Raw genomic sequence first — 15,225 nt, forward strand, 5'->3', positions numbered from 1 at the left:
TGCAGACCTAACCATGTAGGAGCCCTGATCACAGCCATCGTGTCAGCTCTGTGACCCATCATAATACAGAATCTGGACCAATTGGGCATCCCACAGAACACCATACCTGTTTCACTGATGACATGGTGCTAATCAGGCAGAATGAGCAAGAGGTGGCTAGTATATTGGAAACCTTGGTAAGAAACATGCTCTTCAGAGGGTGGGGGATAAATCCATGAAGATTCAAGGAAATGCCACTTCAATTTTCAGGGAACCAGTGGTCAGAGATATGCCAACATAGTTCCTTTGAAGCAAAAGGCAAACTAAAAATACAGACAAGCAAGATAAAAGAAAAAATTATTTTAAAATGCTCTAAAAGTGATACCTAAAAAGACTTCCCTGGTGGCTCAGATGGTAAAGCGTTTGCCTACACTGCCAGAGACCTGGGTTCAGGAAGATCTCCTGGAGAAGGAAATGGCAACCCACTCCAGTACTCTTGCCTGGGAAATCCCATGGACGGTGGAACCTGGTAGGCTACAGTACATGGGGTCGCAAAGAGTCGGATACGACTGAGCGACTTCTCTTTCTTTCTTTCTATTAAGATGTTCTTCACTGTGCATAGAATATAAATATAACAGACTAAATTTGGAATTAAAGTATCGTATCACTATCAGGTATCTTGTTTACTTACTTGTTCACTTGCTTGTTGCCTCTTTCTTCACTGTGATACAAGCTCCATGAAAATAGGGTCTCTGTCTACTTCTCCGTATCCCTTGTAGTATTCTTTGGTGGAATGAATGAAGTCTACTGTACACATCACTTTGTAGCCAGCTATTTTCAACTAACTTCCAGATGCTGCAGGTTATCCCTCATCTTCCTTAAAACGTGCCATGTGAAAGCGGACAGTTCCCACACTCCGAAGACTCTTTATCTCAGTGCAACTTCTGAACCAAGAAGCCTTAGCGTTTTGGTAGCCTTCGAATCACCTTCCTTTCGGCCAGCACAGCAGGCCATATCTACAGCGGGCACACCCTTGCCTGGATCACGCTAGTGAAGATGATCCTGGGCAAGCGGCCTAGCCCATAGTCACGTCCCTCCTCCAGCCACGCGGGGGCACTAGAGCGCCGTAGTTCATACGGGACCCCGGCCCTCTTGGAGGACGAATCTGGCCGGGTGTGTGGATTGCCCGGTGTGGGCGGAGCAAAAGGCGTCCCGGTCCCTGCCGAGGGCAGGAAGTGAAGAGGCCGGGCTTCTCTGGCGGGCTGTGCGCTTGCGCATAGGTCGGGTCGGCGGACTCTTCGCTTTTGCTACCGCTGGGGTCTGTCCTGGTGGGGACGCCTTTGCTGTAGAGTGGGCCGGGCCCCGGGCAGGGGACAGAGTACTGGAGTTGGGGCGGAGAGAGCTTTGCGGGGCGCTGGGGTGCGGAGCGAGGACCCTGTGGACCCGGCGGGCTGGGGATAGCGAGGCCTGGGGTGGGGGAGGGACGACCGGGCGCCCGGGCGGGAATAGAGGGGGCGGCGTGTGGAGTCGGGGAAGAGGGGCGAGGGGAAAAGGGGGCCGTGGGAGTAAAGCCTCCTTCTCCCGCCTGGTCCCCTTTTGGTGTGAATTGCAGGGACTCCAGGGCGCTACCGTGCAGCGCGGGAGTTGCAAACAGACAGGTGGCTGTATTTTCCAGCAAGATAGCGTCCCTCTCCCAGCCTTCTCATTTAGGGGGTCCCTTTTTAAAAGTCGTGTTTCTAATTAACGTAGTATCGTGTGCCTCGCAGTGACACCTTCTCCCATGGAAAACCGATTCCAGCCGGTTTAGGCATCTTGAGACTCAAACCTCTTTTACTTCTTCAGTCTTAAAGTAGAGGAAAGTTTTCCTACCTAAACTCTGCAGTGAAAAATAGGAAATTCCCTGTCTGAACAGCTGTAAGGTATTGAAACAATTTCTTCATGAACTTGTCTTCAAAAATCACTTTTTGTGCTCTGTAAATAATGTCTCTTGCTGTGTAAAGTGGAACAACAGTTACACTGTGCATGAGAAATTTTAGTCCAGGGAAATGAAAATACTTCATTGAGAATTCAGGGATTGATCAGCAATCCCAACCAATGCAACCAATCCCTCACTAAAAGGATTTGGGTTCATATCCATCATCTTCAGCTATGGTGAAAGGGTGTAGTGTGACATTTGGAAGCCTAAGAACCAAGTCTGTTGCCTTCCAACTTATTATTATTTTTTTAAGCCTTCCATCATGTGTGTACTTTGCTTGAATGATTATTTTAAAGTACATGTCCTATTTTTGCCGATCTGACAGCTGTTGCCATAGAAACTAGAGAAGAAATAGTCATTTTCAGCAGAGTTGTTAAAACTGTCTTCTAGGCTTCAGCTGTGACTGCCAGTGAGGGCTGTACTTGCTTATTCTGAGATGGTACTTAAAGAATTAAGGATCTGAAATGTTCTTAAAGGCTAACAATCCAAATTGTTTAATTTTCTCACATCATTAATTTAGTAATCCTAGCAGTTTGCCAGCTATGTTTGTTGACCTGCTGCAGTTCTTTGAAGAGGATATGTAAGCCTGGATTCTTCTGCTCTGTGTAGTCTAGTCCTTGGCTCTTTGAAAATGTATAAATAGATTCCTCCTCCCATTCTTTGCCCTTTCTTAAGGATAAAGCAGGGATTACAAACTATCAGGCACTATTTCTGTTCTAAGTGACACTTGTCGGTGATATAAATGATAATGTTTTTGCTTGTATGTGTAATAGGTATGGTGTCGGGCTTTTGCTTATACCTTCTGTGTCAGTAGAACGCTTTACATTTCACAGAAGTCGAGAGTGATGAGCAGGAGTTTGCTTGACACGTGAGCAGAGCTAAGCAGTGTAAATAGAGGTGCGCAGACAGAGATGAGAGTTTTTTGTTTTTCGCTGAGAGTTGTAAGTAAATCCATGGGTCTGGAACTTAGGAGTTTGTGAAGAAAGGGTGGGGAAGGTGCCTGGAGAAATAGTGGGAAGTAGTAATTTGCAGGGTTTGGTCTACAGTATGTAGGAGTTTATTGAAGTGTATGGAAACCAATGAAAATTACAAATACAGTTGGCTTTATTGGCTTGGGGCTTACAACAGTAGTTCACACATTCTGTAAAAGTGTAAATAGCACAGAAATACAGAAGATGGAAATGCTGAATCCTTACAACCATCATCCTGCCTCTCCAGATAACCACTGTGAATGCTTTGGTGTATATTCCTGTAGATTTATTTATATTTGTGTATACTGCCATATTTTAAGCATTACTATTTTTGCAAATTAGGTAGAGATTTTTGTCTGGTTTGTTTTCTGTGGTATCCCTAGAATTCAGAAAGGTATGTGGTATGGCATGTAGCAGGCACTTATTTAATGTATGAATGAATAATAAATAATTCAGAGGTCAGAATCAAAAGGGACAAACATGGCAGTCTAGGCCTATGCCCCAAATTTAGGCTGTAGAGTGCACTTATAAAAAGGGAGTGTGGTTGGTAAGGGACTGAAACTGGTCCCCTAGAGTAATGAAAAGAGTGTGTTGTTTTTGCAGTTTTGACTTTTGGTAGAAGACGTTCTATATATAAAACTTAGGTACACTTTCATATTTGAAATCTTAAATTTTTTTTTCTGCATATGCCCAAATGGTGTGCATAATAATTGCCTTCCTGAACTATTTTTCTACTCATGGATATACTTTCTTTTTTAAAATTCATACAGTGCATGGCACTTAATAAAAGGCCGTGTTTTACTGTCCTTTAATAGTCTTACTAAAGTACTCCCCCTACCCCCCGCCGCCCGCCACTACTAGATTATAACCTCTGTGAGGTCAGGGATTGAATTTTATGTTGTGTCTGTGACTCACATACCACCTAGCCAATGAAGAATCTTCCTAGCTACCCAAACAGTAATTTTAAAATGATTTCCAGGCCTAAAATATTTTACCACTTTTCAGCTAGGTTCAAAGGAGAAGAAAACTAGAAAGTATCTTGTTATTAATGTTCAACTATTATATACAATATCAGCTTCGACTCTACTGATTTAGAATTGGTAGTAATTCAAAAAGGGTTAACTAGAAGTTAATGCTTGCTTAGCATGCTCTTTATTCAGATTATACATTAATAATGCAAGGGTAGAATGTATAAAGTATGTAAAAATGTTGAGCAGTATTCAAATAGTTTGATACATAGATAATACTATTTATGAAAATTGATGTTCTAAAGCATCTTTCCAGATAATAGTATATTAACCTAGACTAAATTAGATTTATATAGTTTTACCTTCAACTTTTATTGGGCTTCCCCAGTGGCTAAGCTGGTAAAGAACCTGCCTGCCAATGCAAAAGATGCAATTTTTGTTATGAAGATTTTGAAACACTAAAGAAAACTGAAAAAAAAATTTAATGGCACATATATAACCACCACCTTACACAAAGATTGCTACCATTTTTAGTATATCAGCTTTATGTCCTGTATGTATGTATGTAGGTACTTTTATTATAAAATTTGAAAGTTTCATTCATCATGAAGAGAGTGTTCAGCACGTATTTCAGGTATAAGATACCTCCATAACCACATCTTTATCAACTAAGAAAATAAGCAATACTTACCTAAAAGAACCTAAAATCAAATTCATATTCAGATTATCCCAGTAATTCCAGTTGTCTTCTAAGGCTAATTTTTTTCTTTCAAAGTAGGATCTAATCAGAGTTTACACATTGTGTTTGGTTGTCTCTTTGTAGTATCTTTTAAAAAATAATGTATAGTTTATACACAGTAAATTGGACATATTTAAACTGTGCATATGTTTGGACATATTATTTATGAAATCAGCAACACAGTGACAATAGTGAGCATTTTAATTGTCCCCCAAACTTGGTAATGTCTCCTCTTGCCCCTCTTTACCTCTCCATCCTCTGATTTCTCTGTAACTATAAATTAGTCTGCATTTTCTACAGTTAATATTGTATAGTTGGAATCATAGAGTATGTTTTTTGGAGGGAGAGTAGTATTTTTTCCTGCATATGGGTCTGGTTTCTCTCACTTGCTAGTGTATAGAAATAAAATTGTTTTTGTGTATTGCTCTTAAGCTCATTCTGATAGTTTTTTTTTTTTTTTTTTTTTTGGTTTGGTTTGTAGATTTCTTTGGATATTTTGGATAAACAGTCATGTTATCTAGGAGCAAAGATCATCTATATTTCTTACCTGGATGCCATTTATTTAGTTAGTTATGTATGTATTTACTCAATTCAGTCACACTCACCAGAATCTCCAGTATAATGTTGAAAGGAAGTGGTGGGAGTGGACATCTTTTCCTTGGTCCTGATCTTAGGAGGAAAGTATATTCTTTCACCAGTAAACATACTGTTGAATATAGGTACCTGTAAATATCCTAGTTTATTGAGTTTTTTAAAGATTGGTTGTTGACTTTTTTATTTTTGGCTGTGTTGGATCTTCGTTGTTTTATTCTAGTTGCAGTGAACGAGGGCTGTTCTCTCATTGCAGTGTTGTGTGGGCTTCTCACTGCAGTGGCTTCTTTTGTTGCAGAGCATGGGATCTAGGGCATGCACGCTTCAGTAGTTGGCGCTCCCAGACTCTGGAGCACGGGCTCAGTAGTTGTGGCACACAGGCTTTTTTGCTCCTTGGCGTGTGGGATCCTTCTGGGTAAGGTATTGAACCCGTGTCTCCTGTGTTGGCAGATGAATTCCTTATCACTGAGCCACCAGGGAAGCCCCTGGTTGTTGGATTTTATCAAATGCTTTTTCTGTGTCTTTTGAGATGATCATGTGGTGTTTTATCAGTTAGGGTGAATTACTTTGATGTATGAATTTTTATTCAGCCTTACATTCCTGGGACAAATGTCACTTGGTCATGATGTATTGTCTTTAATATATTGTTGAGTTAGATTTCCTAAAATATTAAGAATTTTTGTATCTATACTCATGAGGTGGAGAAGGCAATGGCACCCCACTCCAGTACTCTTGCCTGGAAAATCCCATGGATGGAGGAGCCTGGTAGGCTGCAGTCCATGGGGAGGTGAAGAGTCGGACACGACTGAGCGACTTCATTTTCACTTTCAGACATTGGAGAAGGAAATGGCAACCCACTCCAGTGTTCTTGCCTGGAGAATCCCAGGGACGGGGGAGCCTGGTGGGCTGCTGTCTATGGGGTCACACAGAGTCGGACACGACTGAAGCGACTTAGCAGTAGCAGCAGCATACTCATGAGGGTTATTACTTTGTAGTCTTTTTGTAATTATCCCTTTTTTCTGCCTTTGTTATCAGGTGATGCTGATCTTAAGGTTGCAAATTATTCCTTTTTAATTTCCTGAAAGATTTATATAGAATTGTTATTTCTTCTTTAAATGTTTAGTAGAATTCCCCAGTGAAGCCTTTTGGTTCTGGAACTTTCTTTGTGGGAAGGTTTTCAACTACAAATTCAATTTAAAGATTGTATATAAGTTTCTTTAGGTTATTTATTTCTTCTTGAGTGAGCTCTGGTAATTTGTGTTTTTCAAGGAATGTGTCCATTTAATCTAAGGTGTCAAAATTAAGATTTTCTCTTTCATTGGTTTTAAGAAATTTTATATACCTTGGAGTAGTTTTCTTTATGTTTGCAGTGTGTGTGATTTGTTAAACTTGTTGATTTGCAGGTTTGCAGTTTTCATCAAACGTGGAAAATTTTCAGTCAGTCAGTTCATTTCCTCAGTTGTGTCTGACTCTTTGCGACCCCATGGACTGCAGCACACCAGGCCTCCCTGTCCATCGCCAACTCTTGGAGTTTACTCAAACTCATGTCCATTGAGTCAGTGATGTCATCCAACCATCTCATCCTCAGTTGTCCCATTCTCCTCCCACCTTCAGTCTTTCCCAGCATCAGGGTCTTTTCAAATGAGTCAGCTCTTCGCATCAGGTGGCCAAAGTATTGGAGTTTCAGCTTCAGCATCAGTCCTTCCAATGAACACTCAGGACTGACCTCCTTTATGGTGGACTGGTTGGATCTCCTTGCAGTCCAAGGGACTCTCAAAAGTCTACTCCAACACCACAGTTCAAAAGCACCAATTCTTCAGCACTCAGCTTTATAGTCCAACTCTCACATCCAGACATGACTACTGGAAAAACCATAGCCTTGACTAGACAGAACTTTGTTGGCAAAGTAATGTCTCTGTTTTTTAATATGCTGTCTAGGTTGGTCATAACTTTTCTTCCAAGGAGCAAGCACCTTTTAATTTCATGGCTGCTGTCACCATCTCCAGTGATTTTGGAACCCCCCAAAATAAAGTTTGTCATTGTTTCTACTGTTTCCCCATCTATTTGCCATGAAATGATGGGACCAGATGCCATGATCTTAGATTTCTGAATGTTGAGTTTTAAGCCAACTTTTTCACTCTCCTCTCACTTTCATCAAGAGGCTCTTTAGTTCTTCTTCCCTTTCTGCCATAAGGGTGGTGTCATCTGCATATCTGAGGTTATTGATATTTTTCCCGGCAATCTTGTGTTCCAGCTTATTCTTCCTCCAGCCCAGCGTTTCTCATGATGTACTCTGCATAGAAGTTAAATAAGCAGGGTGACAATATACAGCCTTGACGTACTCCTTTCCCTATCTGGAACCAATCTGTTGTTCCATGTCCGGTTCTAACTGTTGCTTCCTGACCTGTGTACAGATTTCTCAAGAGGCAGGTCAGGTGGTCTGGTATTCCTACCTCTTGAAGAATTTTCCACAGTTTATTGTGATCCACACAGTCAAAGGCTTTGGCATAGTCAATAAAGCAGAAGTAGATGTTTTTCTGGAACTCTCGCTTTTTTGATGATCTAACGGATGTTGGCAATTTGTTCTCTGGTTCCTCTGCCTTTTAGAAAAGCCAGATTGAACATCTGGAAGTTCACGGTTCACATACTGTTGAAGCCTGGCTTGGAGATTTTTGAGCATTACTTTACTGGTGTGTGAGATGAGTGCTATTGTGCAGCAGTTTGAGCATTCTTTGGCATTGCCTTTCTTTGGGATTGGAATGAAACTGACCTTTTCCAGTCCTGTGACCACTGCTGAGTTTTCCAAATTTGCTGGCATATTGAGTGCAGCACTTTCACAGCATCCTCTTTTAGGATTTGAAATAGCTCAACTGGAATTCCATCACCTCCACTAGCTTTGTTCGTAGTGATGCTTCTTAAGGCCCACTTGACTTCACATTCCAGGATGTCTGGCTCTAGATGAGTGATCACACCATTGTGATTATCTGGGTCGTGAAGATCTTTTTTGTACAGTTCATCTGTATATTCTTGCCACGTCTTCTTAATATCCTCTGCTTCTGTTAGGTCTGTGCCATTTCTGTCCTTTATTGAGCCCATCTTTGCATGAAATGTTCCCTTGGTATCTCTAATTTTCTTGAAGAGATCTCTAGTCTTTCCCATTCTATTTTTTTCCTCTATTTCTTTGCATTGATCACTGAGGAAGGCTTTCTTATCTCTCCTTGCTATTCTCTAGAGAATTCTGGCCATTATTTTTTCAAGTGTTTTTTCCTGTGTGTTATCCCTTCCCACTTTTCTTGGAGTCCATTTACTCCATTTGAGTTATCCCACACCTCATTGATGCTTTATGCATTTCTTACAGTTTATTTTCTCTCTGCATTCCATTTTCGATGAGTTTTATTGTTATTTCAGGTTCATAAGCCTTTATTTCTACAATGTCTAATATGCTGTTAGTCTCATCCAGGGTAGTTTTTATTGAAGACATTGTATTAATAATTTTCTTATCTAGAAATTCAACATCAATCTTTTGAAAAATTATATTCTTTGTCTCTATATAACATGCTCAAACTTTCCTTTAAAATTTAACACATATGCAATGTATATAACTACTTTAATATCCTTGAATTCCCAGCTTCATCTTTTTGATTTAGGAGGACCATTGGGCTGCGCTAGGTTTTACCTCTTTGCATAGTGGCCTGAAAACTCTCCAGGCAGAATATTGGGGTGGTCGTAAGGTTCCTTTATCTGTTTTCTCCCCATCTCTCAGGGATGACTGTTCTTCATTGCCTAATGTCCATATGTTAAAACCTTTGTTTTATTTACTCTTTTTTTTTTTTAATTGAGGAATAGTTGATTTACAATATTGTGTTAGTTTCAGGGATACAGCAAAGTGGTTCAGTTATATATATTTCAGATTACCTTCCATTGTCGTTTATTACAAGATATTGAATGTAATTTCTTGCACTATATAGCAAGTCTTTGTTGATTATCTGCTTTATGTATGGCAGTTTGTAACTGTTAGTCCCATACTGATAATTTATTCCTCCTCCTTCCTCTCCCCAGTAATCTTAAGTTTGTTTACTGTGTCCGTGAATCTGTTTTTGTTTTGTATATAGACTCATCTGTATTGTTTTTTTTAGATTCTAAATATACGTGATGTTATGTAATATTTATCTTTCTCTGTCTGACTTATTTCACTAATATTCTCTAGGTTCATCCATGTTGCTGCAAATGGCAGTATTTCATTCTGTTTTATGGCTGAGTAGTATTTCATTGTGTATATGTATATATACAACATCTTCTTAAGCCAGTTATCTGTTGATGGGCACTTGGGTTGTTTCCATGACTTGGCTGTTGTAAATAGTGCTGCTATGGACACTGGGGTGCATGTATCTTTTTTGAATTAGAGTTTTCATCTTTGTGTGGATCACAATAAACTATGGAAAATTCTGAAAGAGATGGGAATACCAGACCATCTGACCTGTCTCTTGAGAAACCTGTATGCAAGTCAGGAAGCAACAGTTAGAACTGGACATGGAACAACAGACTGGTTCCAAATAGGAAAAGGAGTACGTCAAGGCTGTATATTGTCACCCTGCTTATTTAACTTACATGCAGAGTACATCATGAGAAACGCTGGGCTGGAAGAAACACAAGCTGGAATCAAGATTGCTGGGAGAAATATCAATAACCTCAGATATGCAGATGACACCACCCTTATGGCAGAATGCAAAGAAGAACTAAAGAGCCTCTTGATGAAAATGAAAGAGGAGAGTGAAAAAGTTGGCTTAAAGTTCAACATTCAGAAAACTAAGATCATGGCATCTGGTCCCATCACTTCATGGGAAATAGATGGAGAAACAGTGGAAACAGTATCAGACTTTATTTTTTGGGGCTCCAAAATCACTACAGATGGTGATTGCAGCCATGAAATTAAAAGACACTTACTCCTTGGAAGGAAGGTTATGACCAACCTAGATAGCATATTTAAAAGCAGAGACATTACTTTGCCAACAAAGGTCCATCTAGTCAAGGCTATGGTTTTTCCAGTAGTCATGTGTGGATGTGAGAGTTGGACGATGAAGAAAGCTGAGCACCGAAGGATTGATACTTTTGCACTGTGGTGTTGGAGAAGAGTCTTGAGAGTCCCTTGGACTGCAAGAAGAACCAATCAATCCATCCTAAAGGAGATCAGTCCTGGGTGTTCATTGGAAGGACTGATGAAGCTGAAACTCCAATACTTTGGCCACCTCATGTGAAGAGTTGACTCATTGGAAAAGACCCTAATGCTGGGTAGGATTGGGGGCGGGAGGAGAAGGGGACGACAGAAGATGATGCTGTATGGCATCACCGACTCGATGGACACGGGTTTGGGTAGACTCCAGAAGTTGGTGATGGACAGGGAGGCCTGGTGTGCTGTGATTCATGGGGTCGCAAAGAGTCGGACACGACTGAGCGACTGAACTAAACTGAACTTTTCATCTTTTCTGGATAAATAGCCAGGAGTGGAATTGCTGGAGTATATGGTATTTCTATTTTTAGTTTAAGGAAGCTCCATACTCTTCCCCATAGGGACTGTACCAGTTTATATTCCCACCAGCAGTGTAGGAGGGTTCCCTTTTCTCCACACCCTCTCCAGCATTTATTGTTTGTAAACTTCTTAATTATAGTCATTCTGACCAGTGAGGGGTGATACTTCATTGAAGTTTTGATTTGAATTTCTATAATAATTGGTCCTTTGTTGAAAGGACTGATTTTGAAGCTGCAGTATTTTGGTCATCTAATGTGAACAGCTGACTCATTGGAAAGCCCCTGATGCTGGGAAAGTGTGAGGGCAGAAGGGGAAGAGGGTATCAGAGGGTGAGATGGCTGGATGGCAGCACCAATACAATGGACTTGAACTTGGGCAAATTTTGGGAGATGGTGACGGGTAGGGAGGCCTGGCATGCTGCAGTCCGTGAGGTTGCAAAGAGTTGGACGTGACTGAGTGACTGAACAACAATAATAATTAGCAGTGTTGAGCATCTTTTCATGTGCCTGTTGGCCATCTGTATGTCTTCTTTAGAAAAATGTCTATTTAGGTCTTCATATTCTGTTCTTTCAGTTGTTTTCAGTGAGAAGATAAGTCCCTTTCACTCTGTCTTGACCTGAATCAGAAGTGTCCGCATTATATTTGAAAGGAGAAAATTCGTATTTTTAAAAATACATTTTGTGTTAGACTTTACTATTCCCTTAAGTGCTCTTTGATCCAGTTACTGCCAATTGCTGAAACTTTCCCTGGTGGCTCAGCTGGTAAAGAATCTGCCTGCAATGTGGGAGACCTAGGTTCAATCCCTGGGTTGGGAAGATCCCCTGAAGAAGGGAACGGCTACCCATTTCAGTATTCTGGCCTGGAGAATTCCATGGACCGTGTACAGTCCATGGAGTCGAAAAGAGTTGGACACGACTGAGCGACTTTCACTTTGTTACTTTCAGACCTGTTTTTGTTTAATCTATTTCTTGTTCCCCAAATAATTTAGTTGTTAAAATAAAAATAGATTTCTTTCAACTAAAATTAAAACAATGAAAAGAAGAAAAAAGTCCAGATTTGTTGGACATTGGAAGTACATGTTGCTGAGTTAAAAAAAGTTAGTAAAACCTCTTTGGTTTTTGTTATTAAGAGGAATTGCTGCATGAGTGGTGAGTAGAAACCCAAGGTAATTTGGTTGGAGATGTGTTGAAGGAAGAACAACTTTTCAATGTGTTATATTTCCAGTTTGGTAATAAGTATTTTGCTGGGATTATTTATAGTTTATATTTTGTGTTCCAGATAATCAAGTAAAACAAAGATGAGCTTCATCTATGGACTGCAGTCTGCTACTAGAAACTGTTTTTTCTTCCGATTTAATTTACTGACCAACTGGAGAAAATGTAACACACAAGCTGTAACCTCACGGGACTTTCATCAAGTGAAAATTAACCATATAGTAAATAAATGTCAGGGCCTGGGAGTAAATCACGATGATAGATGGACTCCTCTGCCTGAAAACTTTCTCTTCTATAGGACTTTTAATACCAAAAGAAAAGGCTGCCTTTTGAACACCGGAAGTAAGGAAATTTGGATGGTTAGCCGAAAATGCACTGCACGGACTGACTCTTTTTCAAGACGGCTACTGATGAAAGATATTCCCATAGTTCCTGCTCATTCAGTGTTGCATCCCCTGAACTGTTTACCCACAAGAGACATCAGGAGTTTCCACACTTCTCCACGGTGCCAAGCTGCTCCTGTTCCTCTGTTGTTGATGATTCTTAAGCCAGTGCAGAAGCTGCTTGCAATCATTGTGGGCAGGTAAAATGCTTTTAAAATATAAGCTTTTATATTAAAAGTTTGTAAAACTGTACTTTTAAAGAAAAATTGGTAGATTTCCCTCCCATGATTAGCTCGGAAGTTCAGTTTCTAAATAGCTGGTGTATATATATATATATGTATATATGCCTTAATAATCTTGAAATCATTTGCTGCATATATAATACAGAAATGTGATCTGTAAAAATTATTATATATCTTATCTAGACACTATTTTAAAGATCTTATATTTATAATTACAAAAATCAGAAATGTTGGTTACCGTTCATGTGTAAGAACCATACTTACAAACATTCCTTTTTAGTTCATGAAATTTGAGGCAATGAATCATGAAACTGAAGAACTTTGCTCATTTAAGGAAGAACTCCTAGCCAAGTTAACTGTTAATTGGTATTTGTTTACTTTTCTATTCTATTTCCAACAACTCTTTATTTTCTCTTGGTGATCCTTTATAGCACTTAATGTTTTTAAAGCTAAGTAATACTTGTATTTAACTTAAAACTCCTCCCTCGTAATTAATCTTGTTTTCTCTTATTTGCTCCATGAAGATTGAAGAAAGGTAAAGTTAAGCATTGTCTCCCTATAAAGTTATTTTATATTTGATAACTATGAAGTGCCTTCTAGCCTTTTTACTTCCATAATAATCCACCCAGGTTTCTTTTTATCCAAAATCGAGAACTTGTGCTCTAATTTATTGTATTCTTTATGACTAGGCTTTGGCACTCAGAAAATATACAGTTAATTTAGCTCTCAATTTAAGTATGACTTCAAAGACAGCCAGAGCTAGGCAGTAGTCAAAGAAGTAAAACCAGCTTTTATTCAGAACTTTTGCAGTAGGAGGAAAGAGACCTCAGTATAGAACCAGAATCAGTTCTGAATATACCATGGGCTGTGCAGGTAGTGGGGGGGGTTGGTAGATGGAAAACTGCAGAGAGGAAACATTAGGAGCCAGGAGGGATTCTACTCGATTTGATCTACCAGAGTTACTGCCGAAGACAGGTGAGAGTGATCAGATACCACCCAACCACGGTGCCTATCCATGGCCTGTTTAGAAACGCAGGTGCATAGCAGGAGGTGAGCGGTGGGCGAACAAGCGAAGCTCCATCTGTATTTAACAGCTGCTCCCCGTCGCTTGCATTACTGCCTGAGCTTTGCCTCTTATCGGATCAGCAGCAGGATTAGATTCTCATAGGAGCGTGAACCCTACTGTGAACTTGGCATGTGAGGGATCTAGTTGCGTGTTCCTTATAAGAATCATCCCGAAACCATTCCCTCACCACCACCCCAGGTCCATGGAAAAATTGTCTTCCGCAAAACCAGTCCCTGGTGCCAGAAGGGCTGGGGACCACTGACCTGGGGGATGATGAATGATAAGTAACAGGTTAGATATCACGAGTGATCAGATATGGAGGATGAGGGATTCTGACTAACTGACCTGTGCAAAGATGAACACAGGAGTCCCGAAGTCAAAACATTCATGGGAGTCTAAGTAGAGTTTGGTCCAGGAAAGAATCTTTGTCACAACTCAGCCAAGGTTCTTGGGCCAATAGATCTTTTTCCTCCTTTTAAATTATTTGTTTATTTTTAACTTTTTGTTGTTACAGTTGTAAATCACCTAAAATTTTGTTTTAGGATATGTTTTCATACATTTTAAATAACAGTGTCATAAATTTTTAAATTGGAAATAAGTATACTTCATAGCTTGATCTAAGTCTTTTTAGGTTGAAACACTTTAAGGGCCTTTTAGGTATATCACTTAGCAGGACTCAAATAACTTAAAGAAATAACTTAAATAAATTTTGTCTAGAGAATGATGTATATGTTTTAAATATTTGTTGTAATTTCACAGATGAACTCATGGGGGAAATTTTTTGTTCAAGTACTGAAAACGTCATTGTAGTTTTAGTCGCTAAGTCGTGTCCAACTCTTTGCGACCCTGTGGATTGTAGCCTGCCCGGCCCCTATGTCCATGGATTTTCCCAGGCAAGAATACTGGAGTGGGTTGCCATTTCCTTCTCCGGGGATCTTCCAAACCCAGGGATTGAATCTGGGTCTCCTAATTTGGCAGGCAGATTCTTTACCACTGAGCCACCTGGGAAGCCACTGAAAACATTACTAGTTGTCAAAATGTCTGAATCCTAGGAAGCCCCAGAGAATATTGTTGCCTGGTAGAGTTGGACCTCCTCAGATGTTATCCATAAAATCTCTGAATTCTGTGTTTACAGTGCCTGTGCTCTTTTTACCTCTCCTTTGTTGTGTTCTCTGGAGCTTAGTGGAGTTTCTGCTATTGCGAAATATTTGTTTCTAAAATCAGTGCTGAGATAGTTTCCCTTGGATCTGACTGAAGTTCTGGCAGATTGTGCCAGATGTCTGATGTCTGATGAGCAGTGGGGGAGTGGTGGTTAAAGGTGGAGATTTATTGTACCATAAGCCTTCAGTTGTTTATTTGGGCAATTCATCGCTATTATCACATTGCCTTCCTTCCTGATTTTCCTCTTATTAACTCTGTGACCTTGGATAAGTTGTTTAATTTCTCTATGCCTCAATTTTCTCTTCTGTAGCAGGGTTATTATGAAGATTAAATGAGATGACATACGTACAGCAATTAAAAGAGTACCTTGAATGTGCTAAATAGTCAATAAATGTGAACTAATGGTAGT

General features: G+C 40.0%; 1 protein-coding gene across 3 annotated transcripts in view; it reads left to right on the forward strand.

Annotated features, from left to right (window-relative positions):
* The first annotated feature begins 1,238 nt into the window (after nucleotides 1-1,238).
* OMA1 (OMA1 zinc metallopeptidase) overlaps nucleotides 1,239-15,225 on the forward strand; it is an 83,427-nt gene continuing 69,440 nt past the window's right edge. For 2 of the 3 annotated variants that reach the window (XM_081486758.1, XM_081486756.1), the window contains exons 1-2: nucleotides 1,239-1,297; nucleotides 12,029-12,547. In XM_081486758.1, the coding sequence (XP_081342884.1) occupies nucleotides 12,048-12,547 (500 nt within the window). In that variant the 5' untranslated portion in view covers nucleotides 1,239-1,297; nucleotides 12,029-12,047. Of the gene's footprint in view, nucleotides 1,298-1,860; nucleotides 1,899-12,028; nucleotides 12,548-15,225 lie in introns of those variants that run through there. The other variant, XM_081486757.1, reaches the window with a different exon arrangement.

This window comes from Giraffa tippelskirchi, chromosome 5 (assembly GCF_054371585.1).
Source record: "Giraffa tippelskirchi isolate mGirTip1 chromosome 5, T2T-mGirTip1v1.2.pri, whole genome shotgun sequence".
Lineage (NCBI taxonomy): Eukaryota > Metazoa > Chordata > Mammalia > Artiodactyla > Giraffidae > Giraffa > Giraffa tippelskirchi.